General features: G+C 48.4%; 1 protein-coding gene across 2 annotated transcripts in view; it reads left to right on the top strand.

Moving 5' to 3' along the window:
- Positions 1-24,072, top strand: part of AP2B1 (adaptor related protein complex 2 subunit beta 1) — a 60,340-nt gene that overhangs the window by 5,787 nt on the left and 30,481 nt on the right. For both annotated transcript variants that reach the window (XM_081843497.1, XM_081843496.1), the window contains exons 3-14: positions 252-357; positions 1,845-1,980; positions 3,280-3,525; positions 10,218-10,408; positions 11,501-11,722; positions 13,656-13,776; positions 15,045-15,140; positions 15,384-15,499; positions 16,276-16,441; positions 18,423-18,521; positions 20,256-20,515; positions 20,790-20,982. In XM_081843497.1, coding sequence (XP_081699623.1) covers positions 252-357; positions 1,845-1,980; positions 3,280-3,525; positions 10,218-10,408; positions 11,501-11,722; positions 13,656-13,776; positions 15,045-15,140; positions 15,384-15,499; positions 16,276-16,441; positions 18,423-18,521; positions 20,256-20,515; positions 20,790-20,982 — 1,952 coding nt within the window. The remainder of the gene's footprint in view (positions 1-251; positions 358-1,844; positions 1,981-3,279; positions 3,526-10,217; positions 10,409-11,500; positions 11,723-13,655; positions 13,777-15,044; positions 15,141-15,383; positions 15,500-16,275; positions 16,442-18,422; positions 18,522-20,255; positions 20,516-20,789; positions 20,983-24,072) is intronic.

Genomic DNA, 24,072 nt, shown 5'->3' with positions numbered 1-24,072 from the left:
GATGGCTATGCTCTGCCGCCACAGTTGGAGGCAGCAATGCTTTCTGAAATACCAGTTGGTGGAAGCTGCAGGAGGGCTAAATGCTGTTGTGCTTGGATCCTTGTACATTTCCCACAGGCGTCTGGTTGGCTGCTTTGAGAAGAGGGTCCTTGGCTTGATGGGCCATTGGCCCGAACCAGCAGGAGTCATCATTATTCCATATTATTTCTGTACACTGTGGCTCTCTCTCACGGCCTCACGTTTCATTTCAGGGGAGATCTTTGAACTGAAAGCGGAGCTCAACAATGAGAAGAAGGAGAAGAGGAAAGAAGCTGTGAAGAAGGTCATTGCTGCCATGACCGTGGGGAAGGATGTCAGGTAGCACTCCTATATAAATATATGATTTTTATTAAATTTTCTGTTTTACAATTTAAAGTACTCATTTTTACTTCATTACGATATCAGTGACTTCGCTCCTTCTATTTCCATGGTTCATTTTATATATCATAAATCCTTGCATATTTTACAAAAACTATACCATTCAGTATTCCATTAGTGCATCCATCAAAACTTATTTACACAGTTGAATTTATCTTAATGCTGCCAGCGTTTTCAGCTGCACACAATTATTTCCCATATATTCAATAAACGTTTGCCAGTCTTCTTTAAACGTATGTTCTTCTTGTTCTTTTATTCTATATGTTAAGTCTGCAAGATGCACATATTCTGCCAACTTAAGTTGCCATTCTTCTTTGCATGGGACCTCGCTCATTTTCCATTTATGGCCTAACAAAACACGGACCACAGTAGTGACATACATAAATAACCTTTTTGGAGACTTGGGAATTTCAGTCTGAGTTATCCCCAACAGAAAGGACTCTGGTTTTTTGTTTTTGTTAAGTACATTTGAACATTTTTTCCAGTTCATTATGTATCATTTTCCAATATGCTTTTACCCTTCAGGTAACACTCCTTTTCCTCTCTTTCTGTCTCTGCAGTGCTGGAGCCCCCTCTAGCAGGGATGCAGGAAGCTGCATCTCTCCTCTAGCCATTGCTGCAGTCCAGCTCCCATCAGCCCCAGTGCACTGTGCCCAGTCACTAGGGGTGAGGGGAGTTTTAGTCCAGCAACACTGGGAGAGCGGCAGGCTCCCCACCCCTGGTCTGGGACTCTTTGCTGTCATGGAGAAAGCAATCTCTGAGCATACTCGGGGGGAAATGTTCCTCCTCTAAATATTGTTGAGATTCCACCTCCCATCAGCCCCAACACATCATGGGCAGTCCAGCAAAAACAGGAGGGTCCTAGGATCCCCTATTGCCAAATCCTGTAGGGCAGGTGGTAGTGGTGGTGAACCTCCAGCCTATGGGCTGAATCAGGCCGTTTTGGCCCAGCCACTCCCACCAGCTTGCAAGTCTGACCTGAGACCCCAAGTCAGGTTTCTACCCTTCAGTTTTTCCTCCGTTGGGGCCGGCCCTACTGTTAGGCAATGCAGATCTGTTTTAGAAGTGTGTTTTATGTTTTACTGCCTTTGGTAATGTTTTCTTTCGAACTGTTTAAGGTCATTTTATTTGTTAAATGTGCATTCTGTAGTTGATCTCTTCTGCAGTGTTTTGTTTTGAAATCTTTTGACTTTCCTGTTAATTATGATGCTTTGACTGTATATTTCAGCAATGTTTAATTAGATGTTTTAGTGTGTTGTTAAACCGCTTCAAGATTTATTCCTTTAAATTATAAATAAATATTACCTAAAAATATAATATAATAATAATAATAATTTGCTTGAAATGTTGGAGGTCTGCTTCCAGTTTCAGGGTTCCTGCTTCAACGCTACATTCTCATCCCCTCCCTCTCTCTCTCCATCATCTAGCTCCCTTTTCCCAGATGTAGTGAACTGCATGCAGACCGACAACCTGGAGCTGAAGAAGCTGGTCTACCTGTACTTGATGAACTATGCCAAAAGCCAGCCGGATATGGCTATCATGGCAGTCAACAGTTTTGTGAAGGTAATGGGGGCAGTTGGGGAATTATGGGTGCTTTAATTTTACTACATGCCGGTAAAGTGCCAGTTGTCGTGATGGCTGGGTTGCATGCAGAAGGAACCCCTCCCCCTGATGTTATGATGACATCCTTATATGCAGCATGTCCTCTGACTGTAGGAAGAGCAATGCCTCAGTGAAAGAGCATCCCAAGTTCAAGCCTCAGTATCTTCAGGCAGGGCTGCGCATTTTAAGGAGAATGGCTTTATTTAATAAAATCTACATACTGCTTGATTTAAGCAAAAAAGACCTCAAAGCAGTTTACGGAAAGAATAAAACAGTAAAATACGAACAGAATAATTAAAAATCAAAGGTTAAATCAGGGCAGGTTACAACACACGTCAACATTCTGCAAATCTGGGTAGGGTCATCTAGGCAAGATGGTTTTAGTAAAGGTAAAGGGACCCCTGACTGTTAGGTCCAGTCATGGCCGACTCTGGGGTTGCGGCGCTCATCTCCCTTTATTGGCCAAGGGAGCCGGCGTTTGTCCGCAGACAGCTTCCAGGTTATGTGGCCAACGTAACTAAGCCACTTCTGGCGAACCAGAGCAGCACACGGAAACACTGTTTACCTTCCCGCTGGAACGGTACCTATTTATCTACTTGCACTGGCGTGCTTTCGAACTGCTAGGTTAGCAGGAGCGGGGACTGAGCGACGGGAGCTCAACCCATCAGGGGGATTTGAACTGCCGACCTTCTGATCGGCAAGTCCTAGGCTCTGGTTTAACCCACAGCGCCACCCGTGTCCCAAGATTGTTTTAGCAGGTGTTAAAAAGAGTACAGTAAAGATGCCTGCCTGGTGTCAATAGGCAGGGAGTTCCAGAGTGTCCGTGTGGCCACGCTAAAGGTGTGGAACAGGTATTACATGCCAGCAGATTGAAACAGTTGAGTGGGCAAATACAGGGTAAGGCAATCTCACATGTAAAATGATCCCAAGTTCCTAAGGGCTTGATACCCCAATAGTAACACCTTGACCTTGCCCAGGTAGCAAACTGGCAGCCAGTGCCATTCTCTGAGCAGAGGCGTTGCATGTTGACATGGCCTCCCTCCTGCCAGCAGTCATGCCACAGCATCCCGCCCTCGCTGCAGCTTCCAGGCCAAGCACAAGGGAAGCCCCACATAGAGCACATTGCAGCAATCCAGCCCTGAAGCAACTTGATTGCGTCCCAGGAAGTGGCGGGACTCAAACTCTCTCCCTCTGGGGGAGTGAAACTGCACGGAACACCTTTGTGACGACATGCTTCTCTTCTCCCCCTCCCCCCCCCAGGACTGCGAAGACCCCAACCCTCTCATCCGTGCGCTGGCGGTGCGCACCATGGGGTGCATCCGCGTGGACAAAATTACCGAGTACCTGTGTGAGCCGCTCCGCAAGTGCCTGAAGGACGAGGACCCCTACGTGCGGAAGACGGCGGCCGTCTGTGTGGCCAAGCTGCACGACATCAACGCCCAGATGGTGGAGGACCAGGGCTTCCTGGACTCCCTTCGCGACCTCATTGCGGACTCCAATCCCATGGTAAAGTACCCCTCTCGCAGGGGACGCTTCCTTGATGCTTGACCTAATGTTTCTCGGCTAACGCAAGTGTGTATGTGCGCAGGATTGTGGCGCTGTGTAGCTCGGCTCCAGAGCACCTGCATTCTGTGCGGAAGGCCTCAGGATCGGTCCCCAGCAGCATCTCCAAGAGGGGATGTCTGAAATCCTCCTGGTCATTGTAGCCAGGGCTGAGCTAGATGGACCACTGGTCTGACTCAGCACAAGGCAGCTTCCTATGTTCCTGTTTCAAGCCTTTACTCAGAACAATGAGGACTAGAATCATGCTTTGGTACAGGTTTGAAAAGAGTTGTGTCTGTAATCCTGGACAGCCGTTGTTGGTCAATGTAGGCCAGGGCTTCCCAAACGTGGGTCTTCAGCTGTTTTTGGACTACAATTCCCATCACCACCTGACTACTCGTCCTGCCAGCTAGGGATGATGGGAGTTGCAGTCCAACAACAGCTGGAGAACCATTTTACATTATGGTTCCTGAGACCAAGGAGGAGGTTTTTGACTGTTTGGGTACAGGCGGAGGCCATTTTGAATTAAGATGATTTTTAACCACTGGTTTTGAAACTGCACAGGCTTCCTTGCTCCTTAGAATTCACTAGCGAGGTCCGATGCGTGGCTGCTGGTTATCAGTAAAACAATTCCATGTGAAATACAGTGGTGCCTCGCAAGATGAAATTAATTCGTTCCGTGAGTTGCTTCGTCTTGCGATTTTTTCGTCTTGCGGAGCGCGGATTCCCCAGGTATTAACGGTTTTATGAAAAAGGAAGCAAACCCGCAGGACGTTTTCGTCTTGCGAAGCAAGCCCATAGGGAAATTTGTCTTGCGAAGCACCTCGAAAAACGGAAAACCCTTTCGTCTAGCGAGTTTTTCGTCTTGCGAGGCATTCGTCTTGCGGGGCACCACTGTATTAGAATGTAAACACCTATAATGAGAAGATGCGATAGAAACGGTCGTACTAAAGCAACATGGCAGACACAGGTTGAGAGATCAGGGGCCTATTTGTCTGAACATGTATGTCTTCAAAAGGTATGAGGATGTCTCTACAGGGGCATCTTCTGTATTTCAACGGGGACGGCAGCTGCCAGCTCTTTTGGGTTAGGACCAGGGAGAAGTGCTCTTGTTCCAGTAGGGTCAAACAGATTGCCCCCCCCCCATGGGGATTTGGGGTGGCGTTGGTTGGCCATGAACTCATCTACCATGGGCTGCTGAGGCAGATGCCTGCCCACCCCCCTGCTGCAAACAGAAATAATCCCCCAACACCAGGGAACTTCACATTTGGGCATTTGGTGGTGGGGCCTTTAGTCAACCCCTTCATCTCCAAATCTTGATGCGTGTACACAGGTCATAGTTGGTCTGTGTGCAGAGTCCCTGCCTACAGGCTGCCAGATTTTTGGGATCATCTCCAATTTACCATACTCTCATGTGTTCGTTTGAGTAATCATCTGTGGCAGGAAACAAGCCTTTGAGATGACCAGCAGGTAAGCAGAGAGCACCCTTCCCCGGGCAGGTTACATCCAGATTGGCGAGGGGGGGGGGCGGTTTGTAGTCTAAAACATCTGCAGGGAAGGCTGGTCTGGATTATCTAAAGGCCTAGCCTCTAAGGTCTCCCCAAAGGGCTGAATGCAGCTGCTGTGGGCAGATCTTTCTAATGCACTACCTTGAAGGCTCCCGATAGCTCACCATGTTAAGTTACTAGCTTCAAATACATCCGGTTCTGACCAGGCCAGTCAAAGCAAGTTAGGGCCAGAATTGCCATCGAGAACAGATTCCCAAACCTCCTCTCCCTCTCTTGTTGCGCGTGGTTGGTGGTGGAGGTGACATCTGGTTGCCACCCGCTCATCCTGGGGTGTCTGTGCCGTTGTCCGGCTTCCCCACTTTCTGGGCCCGTAATGGAACAAATGGACCGGAATGCCAATCCCGCCGGCTTGAGCCTCTCTTGATAGTGATGTATTTGCTGGCCAAGTGCCAGAGTCCCTTCCACAAACAAGGAACCTCAGGACGATCTGTTCTGAATTTGATCTTGTGGCTTTTCCTGAGACAATAGCTCCGAAAGTGTCTGACTTTGCTGCCCTCACATTTTGCTGGAAGCTGCTGCTTCTCCCCCCGGCCAGCCCTTTGCTAGGAAATTAGATGCCTTTCTGGCTTTTGAAAGGCAGCATTCCAAGCTGGTTCTGTTCAGACTTCCTCCCATGAATATTGATAGTTTCTCAGAGACGCAGTGTTCTCGCCAAAGCAACTGTCTCCTTATGTTGGGGAGTGTAAAAAGAATGCCTTTTCTATGTCTTAAGTCTTTATTTAACTGTCACCAGGTTAAAATAGCCTTATTTATATACAACCCCCGAAATGCCAAGACAAAAATCCTACAGCAGAAAGGTGAAAATCTGGGTTGTGGTCCTGTGGGGACACAAATTTGGGGCATTGCAGAAGACGGAAGCATCCTATTAAAGCTGACAACGTGGACGTTTTGCAGGTTGAGTGCAGGGGATCCAGTCATTTTGCTGAAAGCAGCAGTGTGGTATAGCGGTTAGAGTGATGGAATCAGAAGAGGCCCAAATTTTCTCTCAGCTTTAAAGTTTACGAGGTAACCTTAGGTCTGTCATTGTCTGCCTATCTTAGCCTTGCCTACCTCACAAGAGTGTTCTGAGGGATATTAATTTAATGAATAACAACAGCAACAACAATATACCAGCACCTTGAAAAGGTGAAGCTTGTGAAGTAAGCACTGATTGACTGTTAAAACCTGGGGATTTGTGTCTCCCCATTGGCTGAACTGCAGTGATGTCACAGAAGCCCCAGGGGAATGAGAGCTGGCCAGAGAGAGGCGAGAGTGTTCTTTATCTAGGGTTTTCGAGCATCCAAAGCCTATTGCAACCTCATCCTATCGGAATCCCTGAAACGGCCTTGTGAATTGGGCCAGTATTATTATTTCCCATGTTGTGCGTGAGAAATGACGCGGTTTGCCAGAAGCGAAATGTACTTTAGAGGAGGGCATGTGTGTTCTGATTGGTAGCCCATTCTGCTATCCGCTGTGCCGCCCCGGCTTCCAAGAGAGAAAGGAGAAGGCCTCGGATTACACCCCTCATACGGAGAGCAAACGACATAGCAGCAGGAAGGCTGGGAAGCCCCAGGGGGTCGGTGGAGGCCCCTGGTCCTGTGGCCGATGGGCCGCGATATAACCCAAGTCTTCCTTGTCAGAGTCTGCAACTGGTTCCCGAAACCTGGGTGCACCTTGGGCTGTTTCTCCTGTAGCTGTGGAAGAGGAGCCACAAGGGGGCAGCACTGGACTGCTCCCACAAGGCAGGAGATGCAGTTTTGTTCTAGCTGGAGGGGGCCTTAAGGGGGGCCGGCAGTGCAATTCCAGGGACTTCCTTGTTTGACTTTCTTTGATGATGGGCCAGTTCCCCTTGCACCTCCGGTTTAAAGGATTAGACAGAAACAATAAGACCGCTAGCACATTTGCAGAACTGAGCAGGGTCCGATAACGGTTTCAGATTGGACGGGGGACTGCATGCTGAGATTTCTGCATTGTGGGGGGCTGCCCTTGATGACCCTCGGGGTCCCTTCCAGCTCTACAGCTCTGTGATTCTTTGATGGTTGACTGCTGGCTACAATGGCAGTGCTCTGCCTAAACGGTCTGAGGAAGCCATGCTTCGGAATACCAGTTGCTGGAAAACGCAGGAGGGGAGAGGGCTGCCACGCTCAGGTCTTGCTTGCTGCTGTGAGAACAGGATCCTGCAGGCTCTTCCTATTTCCTTATCTCTCTGCCCGAGATCCTGAATTGTTGCCGGTCAGAGTGATGATGCTGGACCAAGCAGACCAGAAGGCCTGGCTTGTTTCAAAACAGATTCCTAGGTCCTACTGGAAATAGATCACTTGTGGCTATTCCTCCCACTTTGGGTGTGGGCATGTTCTGAAATCTGAAGAAATGGAGATGGCTGCCTGGTCAGGGAGGGGGGCTATACCTGACCTCCTCTCCCCTCTGGTACAAAGAGGCAGTGTGGTGAGTCCCTAGGTAGCCGTGGGCGGGCTGTTGAACCCGCCCCGTCCCTGTTCCCCCACCTGCAGATCTGCTGCAGAACAAAACAGTCAAGTGCACCCCCTTAACCTTTCACTTCTGCCGCTCTTATTTTTAACGCCAAATGAAAGCAGCTCTTTGCAAGGGGTCCATTGTCTGGCATGTTCTGTTCTTCTTGCTGCTGTGATCTTTTCTCTCCCCCCACCCCCTTTCCCAGAATCATTTCGACATCCTTTGTTGACTGCCACATTATTCTTTTTTGAAGTGAAAACCTTTACTTTTCCACCCTCCTGCTTTTCTTTTTCTTCTCTGCTGTAAAAAAAAGAAGCAAAACCGATGCCAAAAAACAGCACGGCTCCAAATCCAGGAGAGCCAGTGTGGGCCTCTTTCCAGATATTGTTGGATTCCAGATCCCATCCATTCTGGCAAGCATCAGGGCGCAGCGATGGCACTAGCAGGTTCTGAACAAAAGCATTTTCTGAGATCTCATTGGAAAAGGATTCACTCCCCCCTTCCCTGGCTTGCCTCTTCTGAATTTGTAGATTTGGATGGAGACCTGGTCTGGCATCTTTTGACTGCTCCCTGGGCCGCAATCGCTAAGCTTTGGAAGACTTTTGAGCTCAAATAATCTGGGCTATTTTAGTATCCTAAGACTTGGCACATCTCGAAAAAGAACCTCACATGAGCGAAAACATTTTGTGGGCCAAAGAGCTCGAGATGACTTCTTTGCCACTTGGCCTCATTTCATTTCATCTACAAATATGGCAGAGAGCTGCTGCCAGTCAATGTAGACAGTGCTGCGCTAGACGGAGCCCATGGTCTGACTTGGTACGAGGCATATGTTCCCATTATGCAGAAACATGAGGACTAGCGTCACACTTCATTTTCAGAGGAAGGACCATAGCTCTGGGGCTTTGCAGGCTCCGGGGTCCAGTCCCTGGTGGCATCTGCAGAGAGGCTGGGAAAGACTCCCTCCCTGGCACCCTAGAGAAGGGCTGCCAGGCAGCATAGATGAGATGCTGAGATGGACAGGCTCTGTCTAAGGCAGCAGAAGGGTGTTTATGTGCTGCTCAGCACCGGAGAGCCAACCTCACCTTCATTTGCCACCTTCTCCCTAACCATCCTTCCTCCTCCACCACCTCCTGGTGCTGCCTCCATCCACCTCCTTCCCTTCCTGGCACTTAACAGGCGGCTGAGTCTAAGATTCAGGGCCTCTAAATGGCAGGCGCATTCCCCTCCATTAGCCACATTCCACACTTGGTTTAATTTCCAATTAGCCTTGGATAATAACAAAAGTAATCTAATTGCTCTTCCTCCTGGTGTCCCGGATCCCCTCCTGCTTTCCCCGTCTATCACATTTCCCCCTTCTCTGCTTGATAGAGAGAGACAGGCTTCTTTCTCCCTCCCTCCCTCCCTCCTCTCCCTTCCACCCCCCACCCCCTTGTTCATTAAGTCATTTTATTCACTGCTGAATTGGCAGTGAAGGATCATTCACGTCCCCAGTTTCTCTCTCACACACAAACCCACATCGCTCTGAGCTGGCACTCTTTGGAATTAAAAAATAACAATGCTTAGGGAGCCAAGAATGCTGTTCCTTCCACATGTTTGGGGCTAATTTTTATTTTTAAAGATGGGTTCTGGGGCTCAAGTCCACTTTTTTCTTTTGTAAAGGTTTTTTTTTTAATTGTATTTTATGTTATACAGTGGTACCTCAGGTTACATACGCTTCAGGTTACATATGCTTCAGGTTACAGACTCCGCTAACCCAGAAATAGTGCTTCAGGTTAAGAACTTTGCTTCAGGATAAGAACAGAAATTGTGCTCCGGCGGCGCGGCAGCAGCAGGAGGCCCCATTAGCTAAAGTGGTACCTCAGGTTAAGAACAGTTTCAGGTTAAGAACGGACCTCCAGAACAAATTAAGTACTTAACCCGAGGTACTACTGTAATGCATATAAAACAGAGAGGACTATTATATAGCAACAGAAGAAAATTAACAGATAAAAAAATGAAACTGTAACGGGGGCATGTAGAATAAGCACAGTTCCATATGAGTTAAGTAACAAAGCCCAAATAGTGAAAGGAAAAAAATGGAGAACAAATGTTGCATTTGTATAAAGGAAGAATATTTGTGTTATTTGAACAATAAGGATTGGTCCAGATTTGCCAGGCTTGCGGCGAGGGTTGTATTGAAAATGATGGTCCTTACAACACCCCTGTGAGAGAGGTTTGGTCTGAGAGAGGCAGGGCCTGGCCCAGCTCACCTAGTGAGTTGCATGGCCAAGTGGGAATTCGAACCCTGGTCTCCCAGGTCCTGGTCCGACACTCTTAACCATTACAGCGCCCTGAGTGGAGCCACCTTTCTCTCTCTCTCTTTGCCACCCACATGAAATTAGGTTGAGGACCCTGTGAGATCAGGTCGAGGGTCACAAATGGTCAGCCCCAATTCTACTCCCAGATAACTGTGGATTGGTTTTACTTTGAGTTTTGCTGATGTGCATAATTGCTTTGTATATGCTCAGAGGCCGTCTTGCTTCTTTATATAATTCCAAGCTTTTTTAATGCCCTTGGGCTAGGCATTAAAACGCCCCCACAAAATCTCAGCCAAGATTTTGAAAGCATGGATTGTTCCTTTTCCCTTCCCTCTTGCAGGTGGTGGCCAACGCTGTAGCTGCCTTGTCCGAAATCAGTGAATCTCACCCGAACAGCAACCTGCTGGACTTGAACCCCCAGAACATCAATAAGCTGCTCACTGCTCTGAATGAGTGCACTGAGTGGGGACAGATCTTCATCTTGGACTGCCTCTCCAACTACAACCCAAAGGATGACCGCGAAGCCCAGAGGTAGGTGGGCCTCGGGTTGCAGACCCCTGTTCCTTAGCTCCACTTGCTTCCTCCTGGCTCAGCGGCTTCACATCTGTGGGCAGAGGCATGTGACGCCTCTAGAGTAATATGCATCTGACGTGTGGAGCCCCTTGTTGCAGGATTCTTGTAACAGACACTGGGGAAAGCATGGAAATAGCCATGGGGGATGTCAGCAGCTGAAACGCTGTCTCTCACTTCATATGGCTTGCCTTTTAAAAGAAGAAAAGCAAAATAAAAATAAGATAATTAACTTAAAGAAAGGAGAGGGATCCTCAGCAAATAAGGCTGCTTAATAACATATTAAGCGGGTTCAAGTTCAGATTTCAAATCACCGTAAAAATTGACCTGTCTACATCAATTTCATATTTTTGTTGGTGGTATTTGCTTTAAATAATAATGGGATGTGAAACCCCTATAGCTCTGTAAACTTACAGGTTTCTTTTTTACAGTCTTTTTTATTGATTTTCAAAAATATAAACATACAACATAAAACAATTCAAAATCCAAATCTCAAGATGACTCTGAATCTCCTGACTTCCCCCCATCCCTTCCATGGGTCCTTTAGATTCTGTTTTCAACTGCATATCAATACTTCTCCATTTTTTTCATCTTCCTAGGTTATCTATACATTCTTGTTACAAGTGTATTTAAAACCCTCCTAGTGTTTCGACCAGCTTACAACGATTTTGTATAGACATTATGAACATTTCCCCTTCTTTTTAAAATTTCCCGTCTTCTTGATTCCCGAGCTTCCCAGTTATTTTGCCATTTCTGCATAGTCCATCAACTTGGTTTACCAAATTTGCAGGCTTCGAAATGCAACTGTTGGTGTGCATTAAGGCAGGCTGCTAGTTAAAGGGCTAGAGGAGGCTGGCTGTGCAACAGGAAATGTCAGGGCTGTTGGTGCAACCCGGCGCAAGAACCTTGCTGAATTCCTGCCTCTCCTCTTGCTGTCCCGCTAGCCCGACTTGTACACCCTTCAGGAACTTAACTTAGCACTATGTTGAGTTACTCCCAGCGTTTTCCGGGTGCATCCTGAATCTCGGCCCCCTTCCTGTCTCCCCCCGACAGCATCTGTGAGCGAGTCACTCCCCGCCTCTCTCATGCCAACTCCGCGGTGGTGCTGTCGGCCGTCAAGGTGCTGATGAAGTTCCTGGAGCTCCTCCCCAAGGATTCGGACTACTACAACATGCTGCTGAAGAAGCTGGCGCCGCCGCTGGTCACCCTGCTGTCCGGGGAGCCCGAGGTCCAGTATGTCGCCCTGAGGAACATCAACCTGATCGTGCAGAAAAGGTCAGAGGGGCAGCTTGGGGAAACTCTTCCGCCTGGACGGCTGCCTCCCTTCTTTGTGGCCAATCAGTTACCGTATTTTTCGCTCTATAAGATGCACTTTTTTCCTTCTAAAAAATAAGGGGAAATGTGAGTGCGTCTTATGGAGCGAATGGCGCTGCGCAGAGAGAGAGAGCTGCACAGTGCCCCTTCAGCGAAGCGGGGGGAGGAACGGAGCCCCTTCTGTTCCTCCTCCCGCTTCGCTAAAGAGGTGCTGCACAGTTCTCCCTCTCTGCACAGCGCCTCTCCTGCGAAGCAGGAGGAGGAACAGAAGGGGCTCCTTCCATTCCTCCTCCCGCTTGGCTGAAGGGGCGCTGCGCAGAGAGGGAGAGCTGTGCATCGCCCCTTCAGCAAAGCACCTCTCCTGGCTTCTGCCTTAGCCATGCACAGCCTCTTTGGGCAGGGGGAGCCTTCATCCCGCTGCCCTGAAGAGGCTTGGCTCGGCTATCCCAGAAGCCAGATCCCTCTTGCTGTTCTGGCTTCTGGGATTCAGAATTTTTTTCTCTCGTTTTCCTCCTCCCACAACTAGGTAAGCCTTATGGTCTGGTGCGCCTTATGGAGCGAAAAATACGGTAATTGCATTTCTAGCCCACCTTATTCCCCAAGGAGCTCTAGGTAGATCCATGGTTCTTTTTCCTCTCCTCACAACAACCCTGTGAGGTAGGCTAGGCTGAGAAGCAGTTACTGACACCCTGCCCCTCCAAGGTCACACCCAGTGAGCTCCATGTTCGAGTGGGGATTTAAATCATTCATCTTTCCTCTCTCAAATAAAGCCTGATGGAGCGGCTCCCTCTTGGTGACAGAGACATGCTCGCATCCCAGCTTTTGGCAGTGGCTTTGCCTCTTTACGAGGAGTCGCTAAGCGGGTGGGGGCGGCTGTTCACACAGCCTGACGTCATCCCTGTTTAAGGCACCCACTGCATGTGAGATGTGTATTTTTAGGAGCCACCCTGTTTTTGTGATTGTAAGTTGTTTTTAAATGTATTTTTTTGAATATTAGTATTTTTATTGAAAAAAATTCAATCACAAAAGGGGAAAGGGGGGAGAACAAAGAAAGAGAAATATATATATATACAAAAATGCAACGTAATATACTACCATACATTCTTATATAGATTGATAAAGTGTTGTTATCCTATTAGGTATGTGGATGTTAACAGCCTACTGCATCCTGTATAAGCTCATTTCAAATGTTGTCATGTTGATCCAAAAAAGTCTACATCTGTAAGCAGTCCGTTCATAAGTTGCAGGTGTTGTCATATTGTCAGTCCATTAATTAAAGGGTGTCATATCTTTATTCTTTCAATTCCTCAGTATCAGTCTCTTGGCCACCATTAGTGCACGAAGAATCCATTTTCGTTGTCCCCTTGTTAATTTCCATACAATAGCTATACAGTTCACATGTAAAACGTTGTGTTTTAAAACAGTTGTAACCCATCCCGGGATAGGGACGCGGGTGGCGGTGTGGTCTAAACCGCTGAACCTCTGGCTTGCCGATTGGAAGGTTGGTGGTTCAAATCCCCATGGTGAGGTGAGCTCCCGTTGCTCTGCTCCAGTTCCTGCCAACCTAGCAGTTTGAAAGCATGCCAGTGCAAGTAGATAAATAGGTACTGCTGCAGTGGGAAGGCGTTTCTGTGCGCTCTGACACTTGTCAGTTGTCCAGTTATGCCAGAAGCAGTTTAGTCATGCTGGCCACATGACCTGGAAAGCTGTCTGCGGACAAATGCCAGCTCCCTTGGCCTGAAAAGTGAGATGAACACCACACCCCATAGTCGCCTTTGACTGGAATTAACCGTCCAGGGGTCCTTTACCTAACCCACCCTGGGACCTTGAGGTGAAGGGCTGGTGATAAGTTAATAACAACAATAATAAATTGTGCATGCATTCCCTTCCCCAGACCTGAAATCCTGAAGCAGGAGATCAAGGTGTTCTTTGTGAAGTACAACGACCCCATCTATGTCAAGCTGGAGAAACTGGACATCATGATCCGCTTGGCATCGCAGGCCAACATTGCTCAGGTCAGCTCTGGGGGGCCAGGGGACTCCTGACTTGGGGTGTGTGTATGTGTGTTCTACAGAATAACAAACATGGGAAGCTGCAATCAATATCATTACAAGATTGCTTCTCCACTAACCTCGCCAGGAACTACAGGCTTGCAACGTAAAACAACACAGCACACAAGGAAAAGGGACAGGGAGGGAAGAAGACGAAAAATCAACACCGGGCACCAATTCTTAAAAGGTTGTTCTTATAATGAGCGGGTGGCACAGTTCAGCGTAAGAGATGCCTAACGGAGCTGGGCTTTCAGCAAAGCTGATGGAGTGAGCCTTCTGTCTTTTGGAGTCTGAGGCAGTCTGGGTGCCCCCAGGTGACAAACAAGGGAGCGGAGTCCTGATGGAGCTGGCCTGCCTTCCGCAGCCTTTGACTTCTGCAAGGCCAGGGAGGCAGAGGCACTGCAGGGGACTCCTCCTCTGAGTCAGAGGATGGCGGCAGGGCTGCATCCTCTGACAGGGCGGGCTTAGAATGAGGTACCAGCAAAGCTGCCCATCCCAAGGAAGTAGCCTGAACAGAGTCCTTATAAAAGCCAGAGGCTGATTTAGGGCAGCGTGACTGGTTCCACCACACTGGGCGCCAAGCCTAGGGGACGCCACAGAGCATCACAACTATGATGTAGTGAACTGAGCAGAACAGAAAGTGAGAGGTGGCGGGCAGCTGAAGTTTGTGCTCGCACAGGGTGCTGCTGAAATTTGAAAGGCCAAAGCCCGCCCCTGTCAAAGTTCCCAGCCAGTGACTTTTTTAAAAAAATAGAAGGAAGATGGAAGTTCCATTGATTGGGTCAAAGCAGGGGAGAGGGTTAAACTATAAATCTTATTGTTAAGTGATCATTATCATTACTACAGGGACGCGGGTGGCGCTGTGGGTTAAACCACAGAGCCTACGACTAACCGATCAGAAGGTCGGGGGTTCGAATCCCCGCAACGGGGTGAGCTCCCGTTGTTTGGTCCCTGCTCCTGTCAACCTATCAGTTCGAAAGAACGTCAAAGTGAAAGTAGATAGCACTCTGGCAGGAAGATAAACGGTGTTTCCGTGTGTTGCTCTAGTTCGCCAGAAGTGGCTTAAGTCATGCTGGCCACATGACCTGGAAGCTGTACGCTGGCTCCCTCGGCCAATAAAGCGAAATGAGCACCGCAACCCCAGAGCCGGTCACGACTGGACTGAATGGTCAGGGGTCCCTTTACCTTTACCTTTTTATCATTACTACATCATCATTGTCTGATTCCAACAGGTTTTGGCAGAGCTCAAGGAGTACGCCACAGAGGTGGATGTTGATTTCGTCCGCAAAGCAGTGCGGGCCATTGGACGCTGCGCTATCAAGGTGGAGGCAAGTGAACTCACCCCCCCCCCCATTTCTGCTTTGGTGTTTAATGGGGACCTTCTGCATGCAGAGCACGTGCTCTGCCACTGAACTATGACCTCTCCCCTGCGGAGAATCCCGTTCTGATTTGTATAATACCAGGCGGTGGGTGAGCTGCAGAGTTGTGGGTTGGATCCTGGCCAGCATTTGCACTGGGGCCTGGCCTCTGCTAGACCCTGACCTTCTTCTCTGTCCTGTCCCTCTTTGCAGCAATCGGCTGAGCGCTGCGTCAGCACCCTCCTGGACCTCATTCAGACCAAGGTCAACTATGTCGTCCAGGAAGCCATTGTGGTGATCCGGGACATCTTCCGCAAGTACCCCAATAAGTAAGCATGGCTCCCTATAGTCTACACCACTGCAGCAAAAAGCCCTGGGGCAGCTGATGATGTCGTTGATGTCCTAGCTGTGCTTAGGCGTGGGGGGGGGGAGCTTCTAGGCTTCTCCACCTCTCCTGGCAGAAATTCCCCTCTTCTGTTTTTGAAACAAACCCAATTGCTTATTACCGTTGACTTTAAAGCTGATTTCAGACACCTGGTTTAAATTGAGCCATGGTTAAGTGTTCTGTTTTTCTTTACTCAGTTTTTACTCTCCTTTTGAATTATGTGATTTTCTAGGTGATTTACAAGTTTTTAAAGACCTTAAGTACAACTTCTGGATGCTGAAAACAACTCTTAGTGGTTTGACAGCAGCAGTGAGGTTCAGTCCTAGTTTTCAGAGTTTGATCAGGATAACCCCACCACCACCACATTCTTACCTGCTTTAAAAAGGAGACAAGTGGGGGTCCAAGCAGACCTCCTGAGGAGGGGGTGAGTGGCTGGGATCTCTGTCTCTTAGTGGATGGAAATCTTGCATCCTACATATGTTCACTTGAGCTGGGGTTCACTCCCATATTTTAAGCTATCCTGGTGGTTGAAGATTCCTCCTAAATGGAGGGATGGGGACAGCTGACAGCGGGTGGCAGAGAAGAGGCAAGAACGAGAGTTCTTAAATTTGAGGACTAGGAGCTTGAAAATGTTGAGCCAGAGAATCGAAAATTTAGGATGCTACAGGAATTGGCAACCATAGAGAAAGCAAAGCGCTTAACTTTGCCTTGGTGAACCAGATACGAGAGCATCATTGCCACCTTGTGCGAGAACCTGGACTCTCTGGACGAGCCGGATGCCCGCGCGGCCATGATTTGGATCGTGGGCGAATATGCGGAGAGGATTGACAATGCGGACGAGCTCCTGGAGAGCTTTCTGGAGGGCTTCCATGATGAAAGCACCCAGGTAATATTTCCCTCTCCAGTCCTATGGTATCCTTTTGGGGGGGGGGGGAAGGAAACTGTGTTAGAATGAAACGGACCATTTGTCTCTCTAGCTCTCTGATGCCTCTGCACTGTTTGGCATCAGCTGCCTGCTGGCCACAATGGCTTTACTCTGCCTCCACCGTCGGAGGCACCAGTGTCTCTAAATTCCAGTTGCAGAAAGGGAGAGGGCTCTGGTTCAGAGGTTTCCCAACGGTATGTTTCAGAACAGATGCTGGACTAGGTGATCCTTTGATCCAGTAGACTGTTAGGATGTTTCCAGGGCTTCAGGTGGAACACATTCCCAGCCTTACATGGAGAAGCTGAGAATAGAACCTAAGATGTTCTGTATGCGGATTAGGCACTCTAGGACTGAGCTGTGGACCCTCCTTTAAGCTGCCTTAGACTGAATCAGACCCTTGGTCCTTCTAACTCAGCGTTGTCTACACTGACTGGCAGTGGCTCTCCAGGGTTTCAGACAGGGAATCTTTCCCAGCCCTCCCTGGTGATGCCATAGGGGATCGAAAATGGGACCTTTTGCATTCAAGGCATCTGCCACTGAACTGTGTCCCCTCTCCAAATCATGCTGCTTCGAAGGAGCAAACGGGGCCCTTGCATTTTTGTAACTGGGCGCAGCCCAAAGACTTGCCCACCTTTCCATGTTTAAAAAAGGAATTTACTCTAACCAGCACCCACCTGAAGGCTCTCTAGAGCCATATTTAACAACTAATGAGTTTGGGATAATTGCTCCAGGTCAAAAATTATTTTTAGATCAACTAAGTTGATGGGAAATAACTCAAGACACTATTTAGGAATTATTGAGCCATAGGACCAGATGAGTTCTGTGTGGATTATTGAAAGCACTTTTCAGAAAATCTTATTCCACACATACTGGATATATTTAAGAATGTTTTTGCCTCAGGACAGATCCCAGAAACCTGGAGGCAATCTAAAGTAATACTCATTCCTAAAAACCAAGCAAATATATTTAGCAGCTTGATTCCCATAGGCCAGTCACATTGCTTCGTGTAGATCACACTTTTAAAAAAACCTACAGTTCTAGCAAATAGCCTCTAGATATTTATAGCACATTACATTGACCCAGGCCAGTTCATTTTTCTGATGCAAAGGTTCGTAGCAGACCTCATCAGAGAGTTACTGAATGCTATTCATTATTCCAGGTAAAATTAATCTGAATTAGGTGCCTTGGCTTTAGATGCCTTTAAAGCCTTCGCTTGTATAGAAAATACATTCATTTTGCAAGTAATTTCAACTCATGCCATTAGACTTATTTACAAGCCCTCTGCAGCTAAGATTGGGATAAATGGCTGATTCCAAACATCCAAAAATGTCCAACAGGTACTAAACAGGGACTCAGTTTCTCCTCTTCACTTATTTGCTCTCACTTTGGAAAGTTTGGCAGTGATGCTGTGAGCTACTGTTGATATCAAGGGACTTACCGAAAAAGGAAGGAACATTTAATTTAATTTTTGGGGTGATAAGTTATTTATGCTCTCTTACCCATTAGTTGCAGATCCTTATTTATAAAAAGAATTGCAAAAAATGGCAAAATATTGCTGGGGGTCCTCGCCTCTTAATAGCCACTTTCCTGTTCAGAGCTCAGCCTGCCAGTCTCATTCCTTCTCCCCCAGGAGGTTGTGGGCTGTAAGGAACAGACCTAGAAATGGTAGGGAGCAGGAGAAGCAGGCAGGGGAGTTTTCCGGCTCTGACCTGGGGAGATACGGGGCTGGGAAGGAGGATAGTGAGGATTAGGGCAATACGGGTTAGGACGGGGCAAAAGCAAGCAGAATGTTTGCTGAAAAAGGGAGCAGTCCAAGCATCTTGGGTGCACCCTGGGAGGTGGGGAGAGGAAGGGGCTCCTTCTGGATCCATATAGCCATTTTTTGCCCCCTGAAGCAAATCAGTGGGCTGCCTCTTAATTGCATTATCCTTCTTTGCTACAGGTGCAGCTCACCTTGCTGACTGCCATCGTCAAACTGTTTCTGAAGAAGCCGTCTGAGACTCAGGAGCTGGTCCAGCAGGTGTTGAGCCTGGCTACGCAGGTAAGCCTCTCGGTTGGGCATGTGTGGGACTCCATTTCCTACACGGGAAGAACAAAGAACTGCAGGGTTATTGAGGAAGGCTCGGGTGCAAAGAGGCCAAACAGTGGCTGGGATTTTTGTCCATGGTGATGCATCTAAGGGCCTACGAAACTCACACCTGGTTGCGTATGTTTTCCTGTGTTTTGTGGGCACAGGGCCTCCTGCCTTTGGATTTTGGTGTGTTGAGTTTGCGCAGCAGGTTTTTGTTTGAGATCACTTCCCATTCCTTCCAGACCCAGGGCTTTCTTGCCAAGAGTTTATAGATCGCTTGCACCGCTCAGCAAACGCCCGGTGTTACACAGCCCACTCAGCTGAGTCACGCAGTGTTTTAATAGCATCCTTGGATCGGTGTTGGCTTCTTGATGTGTCTCGGGACTTGGATTCCGATCCGTGGTGGTGGTGGGAAAGTAAAATCAAATCAAAACAAGACTCCTTGGATGTGTTATTGTTCCTGCTGATTCATTGGGAAGTAGAGAAATACTTCATTTCTCTCCCTCTGCTTTTAAATAGAGGTTGGGGGGGCATCTGTCAGGGATTCTTTAGCAGGGGTTGGGCTAGAATGACTCTTTGGGGGGGGTACCTTCCAACTCCACAAGTCTTTGATTTTGGTAACTGGGTGCCCAGCCAATCATTACCATTTTGCCACTGAGCTGTGGCCCTTCTAGGAGTAAAGTAAGATTCTGTTCCTCATAAGTGGGATTGCTCAGCCAGTAGACCATGAGGCTCTTAATTTCAGGGTTGTGGGTTTGAGCCCCTCGTTGGGCAAAGAGATCCCTGTACTGCAGGGGGTTGGACTAGGTGACCCTCATGGTCCCTTCCAACTCTACAGTTCTATGATTCTAGTTCTGAAGGAAGGGCTGATTTAAATAGGAATGTAGGGCTGTAGACAACTATTTTCTACTCTGAGTAGACCTCTTTAAAATGGTAGACCTAAATTAGTCATGCCCTCATAGTAATGTCCTGTCTGATTCCTTCCAGGAAATAGGTGGTGTTGCACACTCCTTGCGTCCTCCTGCCCAGTGTTAGAAACTGAGTTACAAAAGCTGGGAACTAAAATGGCACTTTAAACCTAGGTTATGGGTGTGTAGGTGTGCTTTTTTATAGCAAGAATCCAAAGCTGAAATGCAGCTAAAATATTCTGTTCATTTTTCATTGTCCTTCCTCCGTCTGTGGTTGGCCCTGGGTTTCCACAACCACATTTGAATATGTGTCTGCATATGGGAAGAAACATTCAGATTGGCTGGATTTTACTGTTTCAGCCATGTCAAAAACATATGAGCATCAAATGTTCTGAGCAAAATCTTGTTAGCACAAATATGTAAAAAGAATGAATGAAAGAAAAACCCCACCAAGCGCTCTCTCACTTTCCCGAGAATAGTAATCAAATCTAAACTTTAAATCAGAACGAAAACACTTAAAACATCCATATAGTGAAATCCAGGAGCTGCTCAGAGCTGAGAGGCAAGGGAGATGCTCTATGCATGCAGGAGATTGTGGTGGAGTCCTAAGATGGTAGGTGGACTGTACCACTCCATGCAAAACAAAACAAAACAAAAACCAGAAGTAGAAAGCTAGTTTATCAGGGAGAAGAGGGGTGATATCAGTCAGGAGTGGAAAAGGACAGATATCTATAAGCTAAAATTTGTCATGAGGCTGGTGCCATGTGAATAAAGGTGTACCGTGCTCTTGTGTTAGGATTCCGACAACCCGGACCTGCGTGATCGCGGCTACATCTACTGGCGCCTCCTTTCCACGGACCCCGTCACCGCCAAGGAGGTGGTCTTGTCCGAGAAGCCCCTGATCTCGGAAGAGACCGACCTGATTGAGCCCACTCTGCTGGACGAGCTCATCTGCCACATCGGTTCTCTGGCCTCCGTGTACCACAAGCCGCCCAACGCCTTCGTGGAAGGCAGCCACGGGATCCACCGCAAACACTTGCCCATCCACCACGGAAGGTAGGGATTTGGGGAGCTGCTTTGTGCAGAGCCAGGCCAGTGCTCTGTCTCGTTTATCTTACATGGACCGGCGGCAGCTCTCCTAAGGGCGCAGGCAGTCGGAATGCAATTGCCAAGATCCCTCACAGCCACATTCATCCTATGACATGGGGCGGAGGAACTTCTGCTGCAAGATGTCTAAATTAGCTTTGCAGCAGAAGTTCCTCCGCCCCATGTCATCCTTTTCTAAAAAGGCACTAAACTAATACCTCCCTTCACCCCCTTTCCTGTGCAGCACTGATGCAGGCGACAGCCCGATGGGGACCACAACCACCACCAACCTGGAGCAGCCTCAGGTGATCCCCTCCCAAGGTGACCTCCTGGGTGACCTCTTGAACCTTGACCTCGGCCCACCAGTGAACGTGCCCCAGGTGTCTTCCATGCAGATGGGGGCTGTGGATCTTCTCGGAGGAGGGCTGGATAGTCTGGTGAGCAGAACGCTTTTAAACTTTATTTTGCTGGAGGTCAAGTTGCTTTGTCCCTGGAGTCCCCAAGCTCTCAGTCTCTAGGCTAGCTGCATAACTAAAAAATCCAGACTGCTACCTGCTTCCCTTTGTGCTAAGCAGCAGGAAGCCGGGGACGGGGAAGAGGTCCAGGCAGCCGCCACAGAAAGTGGGAGCCACAGGGATCTTCTTTGCCCCATTTCAGATTTCCCCATTTCAGCAAGAACAAAGCTGCCATCTCTCTCTATCCCTGCCCTCCATTTGTGGTGGGGGAGCAGTATCCAGGGTGGACAGCTGCTTAGAGTGGAACTAAATATCACAGCGGTCTTGGGGAACCTGTGGCCCTCCCAGATGTTGCTGGGACCTTGCTTGGCTGGGGCAGGTGGGAGCTGCAGTGTCCTATTCTGGTCTCGTGCAGGAGCCCACAGGCAGGTCAGCTCCCTCAGCACCACGGAGAGCTCCTCCTGAGCAACTTGCTCCAACAAGGGCCCCTGTTTTCTGGAACAAAAATCTTTTAGGGCAGCTTCACGCCATTCATTTAAAGTGCTATAATACGACTCCAAACAGTCCTGGCTTCCCCCAGAGAATTCTGGGAACTGTCACTTGTCTGAACTTGAATAAATGGGGAATCCTCAGGATGTTGCTGGACTTAAACTCCCATCATCTCCTGCTTGTTGGCCATGTTGACTGGGGCCAAGAGGAGCCAGAGTCCCAATGCATCTGGAGGGCCACAGATTCCCTGGTTCTGAAAAGAATATAATTTTCTGTCTTGCTGGGACCTGAGCTGCCAAAGGCTGTTTCACACTATACTTTTAGAGTACTGCGTTACCACTTTTAAGAAGTCATGGCTTCCCCCAGAGAATCCTGGGAGTTGTAGTTGGTTCAGGGTGCTGAGAGTTGTTGGGACGCTCCTTTTCCCACCACAGAGCTACAGTTCCTAGAGTGGCTTAACAATCCCTCTTCCCAGGGAGCTCTGGGAGGGCAACAGGGGTCTCCTAGCAACTCCCAGCCCCCTGAACAGACTCCACTTCCCATAACTGATTAAAGTGGCATCAGAGTGCTATAAAAGTATCATGTGAATGTGTCCTCAGAGAGCCAGCCTTCTGACCTGAGGACAGACACATCTCCCGTTCCTCATGACCTTCTGCACTGTTGGCAAGGTAGGGTGTGGGGCACTTGGTTCCTCTGGCCTAAGGGAAGACACCATGAGGGTCCTGGCTGGACCCTGCAGCTGAGCAAAAGATGCGGAAGATGGAGCATGAGGATGTCATGTCATGCATCTAACTTTTGGACGAGATCTTCTTAGAGAGGAGGAGGGAAACACAGCTCATCCATCTTGCCTTCTTTGTAGCTGTGCAAACTTCAGCCTTGAAGGTTCTACTTCGGTGTGTTGCGTTTGGTTTTTACTAGAACCCCAAGATCCTCCAATCACAGCCAGGTACAAAATGCTGGAGGTGGCAGCGGTGTAACATACCCTCGGATTTAAGGAACAGGGTGCCTTACTTGAGTGCATGCTCAGTAAAGGGTTTGTTTTCAACACCCAAACTGGGCTCTTGGTTCCCCCCTCAAGCTTTATTCATTTCAACTGCATAATTTAGAAAGCAGAGGGGGGTGTGGAGGGGCAGAGCCTTGTTGTTGTTGCTATTTTTAAACAACGGGGAGTCAGAATCTACCGCAGATCTACAGCAAATCACTCTGAGATCTGCTTTCTGGTCCAACCCCAGTACTAGCATATTCAGTGCTGTTCTCAGAGACAAGGGTGCTGTGGCATAATTTTATATATATATATATATTGCATTAATAGCACCACCTTTTTCTCCAAGGAGTCCAAGGTGTGGTGTACATGGTTCTCCCCCTCCTCACGTAATCTCCACAGCAGTCCTTTGAGGTAGGCCAGGCTGAGAGGCAGTGAGTGGCCCAAGGTCGCCCAGGCTTTCGAACTCTGTAGTGCCAGGAGCCCTTTCCTCCTCCGTTGTTTTGCCAAGGGACCGTATGTGCTCTAGCAGAGGATTCTAGGAGATACTTGTAGGAGACACGGTCTTCTTGCTGTTAATATTTTATTTCCCCTGCCCTGCCCTTCCTCTAACGAGCACAATAAGAAAGGCACAAGGTTAAAAACAGAGTGGAAAAGTGCAATCCAACACACAGCAGGCCAGTCTTTTCCCAGGGGCTGTTGACCAAGCATCCGAGAGCATCCCCAAAGCTCTCTCTGGCTGGCTGTAGAGAAGGCAAGATCAGCAGCAGAGAGCGAGCCATCCTTCAGGGAAGCTCATCCGCTCTAATGGAGCTCCTCTTGGAGGAGATGGGGGGGGGTCCCCTGGGAAACAGTGGCCAGACAGGCTTAGAAGGAACTGGAGTCTAATCCAGAGTATAATCCAGAGTGGCAGTTCTCCTAAAAATCATTAAAATTCTGCGCCAGGAGAAGGAGTTCTGTGACCGTGTGTCAGTTATGCAGATTGGGGAAACTTTTTTGTGCATAATTTTGCGTTTGCATCTTTTATTCAGGAACGTGCACTGCCTTTGGTTTATGCTAACTTTTGAGAAGGTCGCAGAGCTAGACGGGGCTCAGTTTCCTTCTCCTCCCCCCACCAGGGTGTTTTGCCATATGTCAAAAAGCTTCCTGCTCAGGCAGGTATTCAGTGTTTAGCCAATGCATCTTGTTTTTATCATGCTGCGGTTTATTTTTTGCAAGGAGAGGGGGGCATTGTGTTTTATGGTTGGTTTAGTTCAGTGGTTCCCAAAGCAGACAGTGCTGGCTCCCAAGGGTGGTGTGTACGGGGGGGGGGGGGGGGGGCTGGAAGTGCAAGTGACTATCAGACTTTGAAAAGCCGGCATCCCTGGATCAGGTTCATCCATTTTGTTGAATGGATTAAACTAAATAGTTTTAATCGGATTTTGAATAAATATGCAATTAATTGTCCCTGCTCTGAATTTTATTGTGTTTATCATCTTCCCTAGTGGGCTGTGCAAATCTCCATTCTAAATAATGTTTTTAACATGGTAGGGTTTGGACCAGGGGAGGCAGGTTTATGTAACCAAGGCAGCAGTGGCCCCCCAAATTTTGGGAACGATTGG

This window comes from Podarcis erhardii, assembly GCF_964252035.2.
Source record: "Podarcis erhardii genome assembly, chromosome: 16".
Classification (NCBI taxonomy): Eukaryota; Metazoa; Chordata; class Lepidosauria; order Squamata; family Lacertidae; genus Podarcis; species Podarcis erhardii.
Note: the sequence above shows the minus strand (reverse complement) of the source record. Positions and strands in the feature narration are given on the sequence as shown.